Source organism: Dama dama, chromosome 9, assembly GCF_033118175.1.
Source record: "Dama dama isolate Ldn47 chromosome 9, ASM3311817v1, whole genome shotgun sequence".
NCBI lineage: Eukaryota > Metazoa > Chordata > Mammalia > Artiodactyla > Cervidae > Dama > Dama dama.
In genome coordinates this window covers 25,464,190-25,477,439 of record NC_083689.1, presented here as the reverse complement: position 1 = coordinate 25,477,439, position 13,250 = coordinate 25,464,190, and the positions used below count along the sequence as shown (strand labels likewise).

General features: G+C 37.7%; 1 protein-coding gene across 3 annotated transcripts in view; it reads left to right on the top strand.

Annotated features, from left to right (window-relative positions):
- Positions 1–7,117, top strand: part of SLC22A4 (solute carrier family 22 member 4) — a 42,731-nt gene extending 35,614 nt beyond the window's left edge. For all 3 annotated transcript variants that reach the window (XM_061150805.1, XM_061150806.1, XM_061150804.1), the window contains 2 exons: positions 1,786–1,921; positions 5,202–7,117. In XM_061150805.1, coding sequence (XP_061006788.1) covers positions 1,786–1,921; positions 5,202–5,277 — 212 coding nt within the window. In that variant the 3' untranslated portion in view covers positions 5,278–7,117. The remainder of the gene's footprint in view (positions 1–1,785; positions 1,922–5,201) is intronic.
- The last annotated feature ends 6,133 nt before the right edge of the window (positions 7,118–13,250 follow it).

Genomic DNA, 13,250 nt, shown 5'->3' with positions numbered 1-13,250 from the left:
ATTGGTATGTATGTAGTTCTTTTTTCTTCTTTTTAGTTAGTACATAGACTTCTAATATATGTGTACACATAATTTATTTAACTAGGTTCATGAATGAATATTTAGACCATTTCCAAGTTTTTGTTATTGCAAATAACACTGTAGTGAACATTCCCCTACACCCCCACAGCCTTTGTATATATGGACCAATGGACTGCTGGAGCAATTTAAAAATTTCATAGATATTGCCAAATTGACTTCTGAATACTATACCAGTTTACAATCCAACTCTCAATATATGAGAGTGTCTGTTTCTCCACATCTTCACCAACAATGGGAATCATCCAATTTTTTAGTCATTGATAATTTGTTGTGTGAAAAATGGATATCATTGTTGCTTTCATTTCTTTCTCAACTATGAATGAGGTTGAACATTTTTTCATATATTTATTGACATTATTTTTAAGATATCTGACTGTCCATGTCTTTTCCCATCTTTCTAATGGCTTATATTTTGAGTGGGGGAGCTTTTTGTAATTGAAAAAATTAGCCCTCTGTATATATACTGTAAATATTTTTTCCTAGTTTATCATTTCCATTTTGACTTCATGACTTTTTTTGCAGTGTAGGAACTTTGGCTTTTATGTGATCATATTTATCCATCAGAAGGGCTTACATGAGATGTTCAGTGTATGTAGGTTCTAGCACTCGAAGTCTAAACCTCATAAGAACTTTATTGGTGAGAGATGGAGATGCAGTTCCTTATTCTTCCTAGTTACTACTGGTTCAAACACACACACATACATCCGCAAAGACATATGTGAATTCTCAGAAAAGGTACACTCTAAAACCTTACAGAGAAAGAGAGACATTTTCCACACAGCTGCCCTGAATACCTGAGAAAGTACATTATTATGTAGAATGTCTTTTCATCTTCCCTATGCTTTCAAACCATGCTCATGTGGTCTAATGGTGGACCACTTACATAAGAAATGCAGGAGTCTGAGAAAGAGCTTTCTATTCCACAGTCGCAGCTCCTATTGGTGACAGCAGAGGCCTTGGAGAAGCTTCAAGATTTATATATTTTTTTGTTTTTTTTATTTTTTATTAATGATTTATATTTTTTTTTGTCAAATAAAATTCTTGGTTGTGTTATTCCTCTGTAATCTCTGTATGTAGAAGGGAAGCAAGATGAAGATCTATTATTCTCCTGTTCGAGTAACACCAGATAAAGAGGTGGAGTGGTTCTTCCAATTACATATAAAACCAAGTATATAAATGCTGCAGAAAGAAACCACAGTGCCTGACATTTATTGATTTAAATTGGATTGAATATATTACTTAGATTTTCTTTGAGAGTCTCACAGCTCTGTGGACCTAGCTTTCTACAGCAGCCTACTGGTCTGGGCAAATGCAAAGGTCATATCAGTCATCATAGCCAGTACCCGTCCCTGCAACATCCTGATCTACCTCTTTCCCTGTGGTGTCCTCCCATCCCCCATCTCCAGTGACTTTTACCTTAAGAGAACTTTGGTAGGCAAAGATTTCTATCAAAAGAACATCTATCACACCTGATTAAGTAGCAGCTTAGAGAATACCAGTTGACATGAAAGATCTTTTGATAATGCAAGATCAAGAGTGAATGATTATGGAAATTCAGAGGCAATGACATCTGCCAAACAGAAACTGTGTATTTTGCACACTTTTTTTCTTCTGTAAGTATTCAGATTTAAAACTGTGTGCCACCATTACTAAGTGATTCTCAAGAGCATCTGGAGAGTCCCTACATCTAACTGTGTCTTACAGGTGCTTACAACAGAGTTCTGCCCTACATCCTCATGGGGAGCCTGACTGTCCTGATCGGAATTATCACTCTTTTTTTCCCCGAAAGTTTTGGAAGGACTCTACCAGAGACCCTAGAGCAGATGCAGAAAGTGAAAGGGTAAGTGGAACTTTAAAAAATTATATGTGTAAAAAAAGAATAAACATGATAGTTAAACAGGAAGGTTCTGAAAAGGAAGAGTAACAAGAGGAGAGTATCACTATCAGATAATAAAGCATATTATTAAGCAATGGTAATTAAAACAGTATGATAATGGTACAGAAAAAGAAATCACTGGAATGGGATAGGGTTCAAAATTAAACTGAATACAATAAGAGAATTCAGTGTGAGATAACAAGTAGCACTTCAAAATCAGTGGGGAAAAGTTAGATTATTCAGTAAAAAGTGTTAGAATATTCAACTAGCCATTTTGGCTACATAAAAAGTTTAAATCCTACTTCAAAATATATCATGATAAATTCCAGAAAGATTAAAAATTGAGACCTAAAAATATAAAGTCATAAATGTACCAGAATAAAACATAAATACTTTATAACCTTAAAGAAGGCCTTTCTGAGTGTGATATGAAAAACAAAAAACCATTAAGGAAAAGATCGACATATTTGATTAAGCAATTTTAGATATTGTCAGTACAGCAAAAGTAAAACCATAAATTAGAACAAAGGTCGACAAACCAGGGGGAAAATATTTGCAACACACTAGACAGAGCTAATAAACTTAAGATATGACATAGAGTTGATAAGATACAAGAAGCTCTTAGCAATCAGTGGGAAAAAGACCAACAACTCAGTAAGAAAACCAGCAAATGTCATGAACAAGCAGTTTATAGAAAAGAACATTTCAGGGCCAAATAAGTATATGAAAAGGAAATACCTGTCCACATTAATAAAAAAAATTTTTAATGCAATATCATTTTTTGGCCTATGAGATTGTGTGAGGGTTTCTTCCTGATATCAACCAATTCTGACACCAAATAAATGTCCTATAATATCATCCAGTTATGACACTAATTACCCAGGACTAGCATCTGGCGGCAGCAGCATCTGACTCTACAGGTTAAAGGCTTAGTCCCATAAGACAGCTTACTCTTCAGCTGCCAGTCACAAGTAATGGGTCCCCAAGCTTATCCACATTTCTGGCTGTTGGGAAGGGGGAAATTTACTCCCTTACCCCTTTAAGTTCTTGTGGCTGAACTAATAATAAAACTGACACAAGTCAAGTTAAGAGGAAAAAAACACATTTTAATTCATGCATACAGAGATCTCTCAGAAAGAGGACTGCAGACATGGCCAAAGCAGACAGCTTTTACACTTTTTAGACAGAGAAACAACAAAACTGAGAGGAATTGATAGGACAAAGAAATTTAGTTTGAGTGCTTAATTGTTATTGTTGTTCAGTCGCCAAGTAGTGTCAGACTCTGCGACCCCATGGACTGCAGCATGCCAGGCTTCCCTGTCCCTCACTATCTTCTGGAGTTTCCCAAAGACATGAACTTTGGTACTTAATTAGTAAGGAATTTAAATAAAGTGTGGGCCTGGGTGGTAAATTAGTAAAGAAACAGCAAGATTTATTTATACAGATTTTTTGGCCCTGCCCTGGATTCTCCATCTCTGGTAATAAAGGTGTCCTTCTACCTCCCTATGTGGGGAGTGGGCCTTTTCCAAGAGGAATTTATGTCCTGCTTTCGGGGGCACAGAGGAGGCCAGAGCTTCCTTCTGCATTGGCTCCTTCACAAGCAACTTGAATTAAAAATAATCATAATGGGGACTTCCCTGGCAGTCCAGTGGTTAGGACTTAATGCCTTCACTGTTGAGAGCTCAGGTTCAGTCCCTGGTTGGGAAACTAAGATCCCACATGCTGCGTGACCAAAAGCAAAAACAAAATCAAAATGCAAAATAATCAATATGCCACTGTGGCATGTTTGGGGGCAGCCTGCCCTGAGCTGCAACACGTCCAACTTGACTACAAAGTCTGGTGTTTCCACAACCCCCCTCCTCACATTCAGGAATTTGCTAGAATGATGCACAGAACTCAGGAAAACATTTTACTTACTATTACCCGTTTGTTATAAACAACACAAATGAACAGCTAGGGGAAAACGTGAGGTCCAGAAGGGTCCAGAGCACAGGAGTCTCTGTCCTGTGGAGTTGGGGAGCATCACCATCCCGGCACATGGATGTGTTTGCCAATTCAGAAGCTCTCCAGACCCCAGTAAATGTTTAGGAGATTTTATGGAGGTTTTTCACCACACAGGCATGATCAATATTGAAATAACCTCAGCCCTTCTCCCTTCTCTGGGGGCTGGAGGGTGGGCTGAAAGTTCCAGGCTTCTAGTCAAGGCTCAGTCTTTCTGGAAACCAGCCTCCATCGTGAAGCTATCTAGGGACTCACCAAGAGTCACCTCATTAAAATAAGAGGTAAGACACTCCTGTTATCCTTGTCTCTCAGAAAATTACAAGGGATTTAGGAGCTCTATTCAGAAACTAGGGACAAAAATCAAGTATCTTTCTATGACAACACAGACTGGCAAACATTTAAAAGATCAGTGGTACGGTAGTAGAAGTTTAAGGTTCATTTATTTCTATTTATTTATTGTTGTCTGCACTGGGTCTTCGTTGCTGCAGGGTTTCTTTAGATGTGCCAAGCAATGGCTGCTCTTCGCTGTGGTATGCAGGTTTCTCACTAGTGGTTTCTCTTGTTGCAGAGCACGGCTGTAGGCACGCAGGCTTCAGTAGCTGGGGCTTGCAGGCTCTAGAGTGCTGGCTCAGCAGTTGTGGCTCTAGAACTTATTTGCCCCGCAGCACCTGGGAGCTTCCCCAGCCAGGGATTGAATCCATGCTCCCTGAATTGGCAGGTGGATTCTCAACCACTGGGCCGCCAGGGAAGTCCAAGAGAAGTTTAGATTCTAGAGAGAAACTGCCTGGCTTCAAAACCCAAATCTACTGCAAACTTGGGCAATTTGCTTCGTTTTCACTAAACCTCAGTATTCCCATCTGTTATATGGGAATAGTTCATATGACTTTTGTGACGTTATATAAGATAATGTGTTTTTAGTGCATAGCCATGATAAAAAATAAGTCCATATGTGAATGGATTGTGATCCAGACTGGATGTATATAGCAAAAGATGCCCAGTTTTGATAGGTTGTTTCTCCTAATGATAAAACTACTTCAATGTCAACTTTAACTTACTAAGAACTTCATGCTTACCACTCTACTCTTTCCTCAGTGGAACTCTAAAATCGTGAATACTAGTGCTAGCTATACTCATGAGGTTCTTTTTAAAGTAATTACTTGCTCATTGACTAGAAAAATGTTTTTCTGTGTCAATTTGGCATTTTTTTTCATTTAATTTTCTTTGGCATTTATCTTATTTTCAGGTTCAGATATGGGAAAAAAACAAAAGGTTCAATAGAGAAAGAAGAAAATCCCAAAGTTATAATAACTTCATTCTAATAAAATTCCCATCCTATTTGGTGAATTGAAAAACGTCCATAAGCCTGTGAAGAAACTAAAGCTGTTCCTGATGAAAAGGACTGACTAGGAGGAAAAACACTAAAATGGACCTTGCTATTAAGAAATGCTTGCCATATGGCAAACTCTGGACCAGACTTGAAGATAAGCTCCTTATTTTTAAAAACAAACCATTTCTAGAGACTTTTCCTAATTAATTCAATGAATTAGGTTTGTCGGATTTTTATTTTTATTTTTATTTTTTTTTGACACAAGAACAGTTTTATTGAAATCACTGAACACTTGTGCAGTACTCAATATTAGGATTTTGAGATGTTTTAGACAAAATCTGTTTTCCCTTTAAACAGATGAAGAAACCGGATCCTAATTGGTGGAAGTTAATGCTTGTATCACACAGCTAATGGGAGGTAGAATCCTAAAATTTGCTTCCAACTTCCACCTGTACCTGACCATGCCAGCTAAAGTGTTTATTTTTGTGTTGCCTACGTTTAAGGACCATATAATCTGGATTAACTTTACAACAATAATTTAAAAGATAGAGAAGGATCCCATATTACAGAAAATTTTAAATCGACTATTTTACCATTTATACAAGGAAGAAAACTGACAATAGGACAGGCCAGTGGTCAGCCAACACACAACACAATGTGTTAACAAACAGCCGAGAGATTGATGGGTGTCACTTATTTCCTTCCATATTACATCTTGCCTTTTTTGGAGGGAGGAAGGAATAAAAAGGCAGATTGATTCAAACCAGCCCTATTAAATATACCAATTAAGTTTATACTTTCTTTTCTGAAATTAATATTTGAGTGGAACATGTACTAATTATTCACATAACACTAGTTTTCTACTGCAGTTTAAGAATCCAGCAGATGATGCTAAGGTTTACGCAAATCCTAGAAGTCATTGCACTGAATGGTAACTACTCAATTATGAACTGGAAAATAATACTGGGTAATTATTTCAAAGTATAAACTACAGATATAATATTAAAAAAACATAGATAGTAGAAAACTTTTCTAACTTATAAGTATAAATGGTTAAGTCAACAGTACCTACTTACAAATTTCACAAAATCAGAATAAACACTCAACTTTTAGGAGGGGACATTTCAGTCCTGCCTTTACCACTTAATAGGTCAAAGATCTTATATAGGTGGGTCCTATCATTCAAGGGTGATTTCAAAACCAACTTACAATGTTAATATTATATCTTGGATCCCTGCTAAGAAGACTCTTCAAGGGTCTTTCATACTAACTTGAAGTTGAGGAACATACAATTTGAGAAACTAAATGATACAGCCCCTCCCGCACACCCAGGTAACCTACAGTGAGCCTGGATCTGAACTTTAGTTCCTAGAGATCTCTCATCTCTTATCCTGAGATACTCAACCTGGGCTCTACAACAGGACACCAACCTGTGTTCAAGGGGGCACCACCTGGCTGATACTAATACCTAGGCGTGCACAGGATTGAGTCAAAAAAGCGCTTCAATTCAATTCATTCAAGAAAAGAAGAAAAATAACATGCTTAGTTTACATAGGCTTAACCTACTCTGGTCACCTAGTAAATCTTGAATTGGCTCCCACTATTGGTAAATAGAATACTTTTGCATTTGGTGCAGAAACCAACAAATTTAGGTAAAATCAAGCCTTTACCCTGACAGTTCAAACTATGTTTATTTGTGTGTAAAGTGCCAGATTTTTAGAAAACATGTTGGTCAAGGACTGGAAAATCCGTATATAATGATTAAACTTCCAAATACAAAGACTATCCAAATTTTTAAAAAATTCATCGAATTAATAAAACTATCAGGCTTGTGTGTGTGTATAAGTAAACCAGCTCATTCAAAATGACCAAATATATCCAGTATTCCTACCCAGCAAATTTTATACACTGCTTTGAGAAGAATTGATGGCAGATACTAATAGCATTTACAAGTGAAATGCATCAAGAGATCAGACAGCCTGGCTCTATGGCCTGTCAGCATTTAAGAAGGAAACAAGGCCACTCCTGGCTACAATTTCAGCGGCTATGGCTCACAGGCTATCAAATGATTCACATTTGTTGTGCTCTTTGTAAGCACTTGACTAAGCTTTCTGTTCCCTAAGACTGGCTTAAGGGGTTTTTTTTTGTTTGTTTGTTTTTTGCTTTTTGTAAAAAGAAAATCAGGAAAACCATAAACTAGTTAGGCTGGTAGAGGTGGTTTGTGTGCCCCATAGCCAAGAGAAGTCAGCACCACAGAAGAAGACTATCCAAGCTAACAATCTGGAGATCCTTTTAAACCAGTTCTTTCCCTTAATATATACCTCCCTAAATACAATATGCAGTTGTAGCCTCTTTAACCACGGGTGCATCTGGTCAGCAATAGCAGAATCTCAGTTCCAGGAATGAGCAAGGTAAAAGCCACCGATGGGATAATGTATTAACATAAGCTCAGAAGATAAATGTCAGCTCTGCATCTCACCACATTTGAGGCATGCTGAGATGATAACATAGCAAACAGTTCCTCCCGAAGACCTGGGGCCCATACTCTCACCAGGAGCAGCTCCTCTCGGAGCAGCAAGGGACAAGCTACTGACCCTTTAACACCACCAGCGCATTGGTGTGCCACTAGTACCGGCAGCCACTGGTTTTTAATATGCTTCTCGTTGGCATCATCTCCTAAAATTTATTATCCCCAAATATAAATATTTACTATCTAAATATTTTTCAAAGGAACCTTTGATGAAACATCTTGGCAAACAATCCTTATTGCTTCAAGACCCTTATCTTGAGCTTTTCAGATTATCTCAGAAGTTTTTCTTTATATTGCCATACTTCTAACATATTTATACCCCTACGGACACACTGATCCCACTTCTGAGTGTTACCTTAAAACCCACTAGAATTCTTGAGAGAGTTTACACTTTCTCACTGGGGACTCAGGTACACAGCTTCATCTACCCGGCACCTTTATCTCCCCCACTGGGGCAACCTGTCTGGCTCACCTTTCTACCTACCCTGCTGGATACTAGCTGCCTGTCATGCAAAGAGCAGGTCCTGCTGCCTTCCAGGAAATGCTCCTTCAACTTCCTTCCCACCGGCATTGACTGTTCACTCCTCTGTGCTCTTCTGGTACTTGTTTTTATACCTTGCCTCTGTTGGGTTCTTGTCTAGTTGCCCACACCCTTCCCCTACTCCACGTGTCCATAAGCCTCTGGGAGGCCAGGCACCTCACCTTGCTTATCTTTTTATCCTTACTGTAGTGCTTTCTTGCACGGAACAGGCATTTGATGATATTCCTTTCAATTAAAATACTTTGTAATACTAGCTTGGTGAAAATGTTGTTTGAAACATAGACATTTAAATTTTTTTTTTTTACATTTAAATTTTTAAACACTGAAGTATAAAATGCACTTAAAGCTTTTTTTTGTTAATGTAAAAACTAAGGATATGATCATTGCCTTTTACTGCAGTTATTATATGCATATTATATGGGTGCTTTATTATTATAGTTTATAATTGTAAAAACATGACTTTTAAAAATCTATTCATAAAAAAGCAATGAGTACACAAATGCATTATCTCTTTGGTAGTTCAAAGCCCAAATAGATCAATCCATGCCCAAATAGATGTATTCCTGATTTTTAAAAACAACTTTTAAAATTAGGCCTACAAGGCAATGACCTGAACTGGCTAATGAATATCAGTCTCAGACTGACAGCCAATATTACACTGTATGTTAGAGTGAAATATTGGAAGCATCCCATTAACAGTAATTTTATGGATATGTGTTTTAGCACCTTTTCAACATTTTTGGGCTTTAGTAACTATAGTCATAGTATAAAATATAGATTAAAAATAAAGCTATTATAAAATAGGCAAAATTATCAATATTACAAGGATTCTACAGTCATATTCTATTTTATTTTTAAAATCCAAGAGAATTAACTAAAAGTTCTAATATTTAGGAGTTTCAGCTTAAGTGGAGGCATATAAGAAATTTTCCAAAATCAGCAACTTTTTATGTACTAGAAATAATCAGCTAGAAAACACACTAGAAAAAAATAGGATCCATTCTTAATAGTCATAAAAACATAAAATACCTACAAATAATCTCTAAACAAACATATAAAGTCTAAGTGAAAAAATTATTCCATTTTATTAAGAGTTGAGTAGAGACATGCTGTGTGTAAAATGAATGCTGTGGGCCTACCTACCATTCTTACCAAATTAACTCACTAAAATTAATATTCCAGTGACATATTTTAGGAATTCAAAAAATAATTTTAAAGGGCATCTGAAAGAATAATAGGCAAGACTAAGAAATTTTGGGGAAAGAAGAGTTGTAAGGTAAAACATTCTTCAGATTTAAAAATACAAAGATAAATAGGAAGGCCAGAAACAGACCCAAATGTTTATAAAATTATAACATATGATAAAGTGCATTACAAATTATCAAGAAAAAGATAAACTATTCAAAACTAGTTCTGGGACAACCGACAAACTAGAGAAAAAACAGGATCTTACCATAAAACACATACCAAATTAATTCTTAATGGATTAAAGAGTCAAAAGTAATAAATAAGCTGAAAGAAAATACAGGTAATTGTTTACTCTCAGGATGGATAGGGAATTAAAGATAAGGTAAAATAAACAGATTTTGCTATAAACTTTAAAAATTTTCTGTACACCAAAATCTTAAAATTAACACAAATTTGAAAAATGTTAACAAAAATATTTTGGACAAAGTTAGTTTCCTTTCTGTTTATTCATCAATTTAAAAGTACCAGCTAATACTCCAGTTGAAGCAAATAGTAGGAAGGTTAAGTGCACCTTTGGAGACCAGTGTTCTTGGGCCTAGTGCAGGGTCTGTCATTTATTGCTTGGGTAGCCTTGAGCAAGTTAAACAGGCACACCTCATTTTATTGTGCTTCACTGATACTGCATTTTTTTTTTTTTTTACAAAGTTTTGTGCAACCTTACATTTTCAGATGATGGTTAGCATTTTTTAGCAATAAAGTATTTTTAAATTAAGGTTTGAACATTTTTTTTATGACACCATGCTATTACACACTTAACAGACTGTGGTATGGTGTAAACATAATTTTTATGTGCACTGGGAAACCAAAGGATTCATGTGGCTAACTTTATTGTGATATGATGGTGGTCTGGAACTGGACCTGCAGTATCTCTGAGATACGCTTGATATCTCCGATATTCTTGAGTCTTCCTAAATCTCAGCCTCTTCATCTCTGAAGGAGGCCAAGCAGTTCCATGGGACGACTCTGAGGAGCACATGAGATAATGCACGTATTTAGCTCCCTACCTAGCAGACTTAGATGTTTTCCTCTATCTCACATCTCACTGTACACACCAGTTAATCATTATAATCAACTTCCTTGCCCTTTCTTAGTCCACCTTACTCTCCTAGGCAAACTGCAATGCTGGTTAAATCCAGCCCCCTCCTACGTCCATCAGCACCTGCACTGCTGGACATCTCTGGGGGGAAAAATGATGCAAAACATGCTGACTGGTTTCATTTAAAATTAATCATCAGTCATCAAGAGGAACTTTAATGCTGACTGACAGTCATGCTCCACTGCTCCCCTGGTCCATTCTCTGTCCTCAATGACCTTTGTCTTCAGAACTCTAATATCTCCTCCCCCATGCTCACCCTCAGCTGTGCCTTTTCTTCCTATTTCACTTAAGCTCTTATCGTCTTAATCTACCAATCTAACTGCCTTTGTATCCTTACACTCTGTCTTTTCTCCTATTATTTGAGATCAATGGTCTCTGCTCCCAGCAGAGAATTCTCTCTCTCTCTCTCCCCCTCTGTATGTGTGTGTTTCTGTATTTGGTGCCACCATCCCCTCCTTACCTACTCAAGGACATTGCTCCAGCAATTAATTGTCCTGCCTGCCCTATGATTGATCTATCAATCTTTTCTCTCTTTACTGGATCTTTATCATTCAGCATGCAAACATGCTAGTATTTCTATAATACTGAAAAAGCTCTCCCTTGACCCCACTTCTGCCTTCAACTACTGCCCCGTCTCTCCCTATCCCTTTACAGCATAACTTCTCAATAGATATAGTTAGCTCTATATTTGCTACTTCCAAGTTTTTCCTTCCAGTTTTCTCTTGAGCCCACTACAATGAAGTTTTAGCCCCCACCTCTTCACCAGAGCAACCTTCAAGGTCCCCAATGGCCTATATGTTTCTGAACTGAATGGTCAATTCATAGTCCTCATCTTACCACCCCTCTCAAGGGATCAGACAAACTGATTTCTCTTCCCTTGAAATGTTTTCCGGATATCACATTTGCTTGGTTTTCCTCTTGCTTTGTTGACTGTTCCTTCACAATTTCCTTCACTGGTCCTTTCTCATCTCCTCTATTGCTAACCATTAGAGTGCCCAGAACTTAGTCTTTGGTCTTCTTCCTCTTCTAAAAAAAAAAAAAAAAAACCTTACAATTTTAAATACCACTTCTACATTAACAACCACCAAATACAGAGAGAGCTTAACTTCAGGCTCACACACCAATTCACTATCCTCACAGATGTCTAATGGGAATCTTAAACTTAACACACTTCAGTTTACTTTGTACTCTTACTCTCCCCCACTTCCATCCCAAATCTGCTTTTCCTATTCTGTTTCATTGGTGTATATATCTGTCTTTCTGCCAGTACCACAGTGTTTTCATTACTGTAGCTTCATTTTATTCTTCTCAATTTGGTTACTTTTTATTTCTTCTTCTTGCCTAATTATTATTATGGTCAGAACTCCCTACACAGTTCAGTCCAGTTTAGTCGCTCAGTTGTGTCTGACTCTCTGCAACCCCATGGACTGCAGCACGCCAGACTTCCCTGTCTTTTACCAACTCCCAGAGCTTGCTCGGGAGTCTCATGTCCATCCAGTCAGTGATGCCATCCGAATGACGCCATCTGCTTCTTCTCCTGCCTTCAGTCTTTCCCAGCATCAGGGTCCTTTCCAATGAGTCAGTTCTTCACATCAGGTGGCCAAAATATTGGAGCTTCAGCTTCAGCATCAAGTCATTCCAATGAATATTCAGGACTGATTTCCTTTAGGATTGATTGGTTTGATCTCCTTGCAGTCCAAGGGACTCTCAGGAGTCTTCTCCAACACCACAGTTCAAAAGCATCAGTTCTTCGGCACTCAGCTTTCTTTATGGTCCAACTCTCACATCTATACATGACCACTGGAAAAACCATAGCTTTAATGATTCAGAACTTTGTTGGCAAAGTAATGTCTCTACTAATTAATATGCTGTCTAGGTTTGTCATAGCTTTTCTTCCAAAAAGCAAGCATCTTTTAACTTCATGACTGCAGTCACCATCTGCCATGATTCTGGAGCCCCAAGAAAATAAAGACTCTCACTATTCTCATTTTTTCCCATCTATTTGCCATGAAGTGATGGGACCGGATGCCATGATCTTAGCTTTTTGAATGTTGAGTTTTAAGACCTAGAATTTAATTCTGTTAGCTTCCTAACTGGTCCCCCCTCCCTAATCCTGCTTCTGCTTTCCTTCAGTCTGTTCTCAGCATAGCAATATGAGTTATCTAAATGAGATCATATCATGTTACTGCTCAAAATCTTTCTATAGCTTTCCATCTCAGTCAGAGTTCTTAAAAGCTAAAGTCTTTATAGTAGTCTATAAGTAGGATGATCCCATGTCCCAGTTTTCCCAGGACACTTGCAGCTTCTATCTATAGACCCAGTGTAATACCTATTAATGGACCTCCCTGATGGCTCAGACAGTAAAGAATCTGCCTGCAATGCAGGAGACCCAGGTTTGATCCCTGGGTCAGGAAGATCCCCTGGAGAAGGAAATGGCAACCCACTACAGTATTCTTACCTGGAAGATCCCATGGACAGAGGAGCCTGGTGGGCTACAGCCTGTGGGGTTGCGAAGAGTCAGACACGACTGAGAGATTAACACTTTCACAC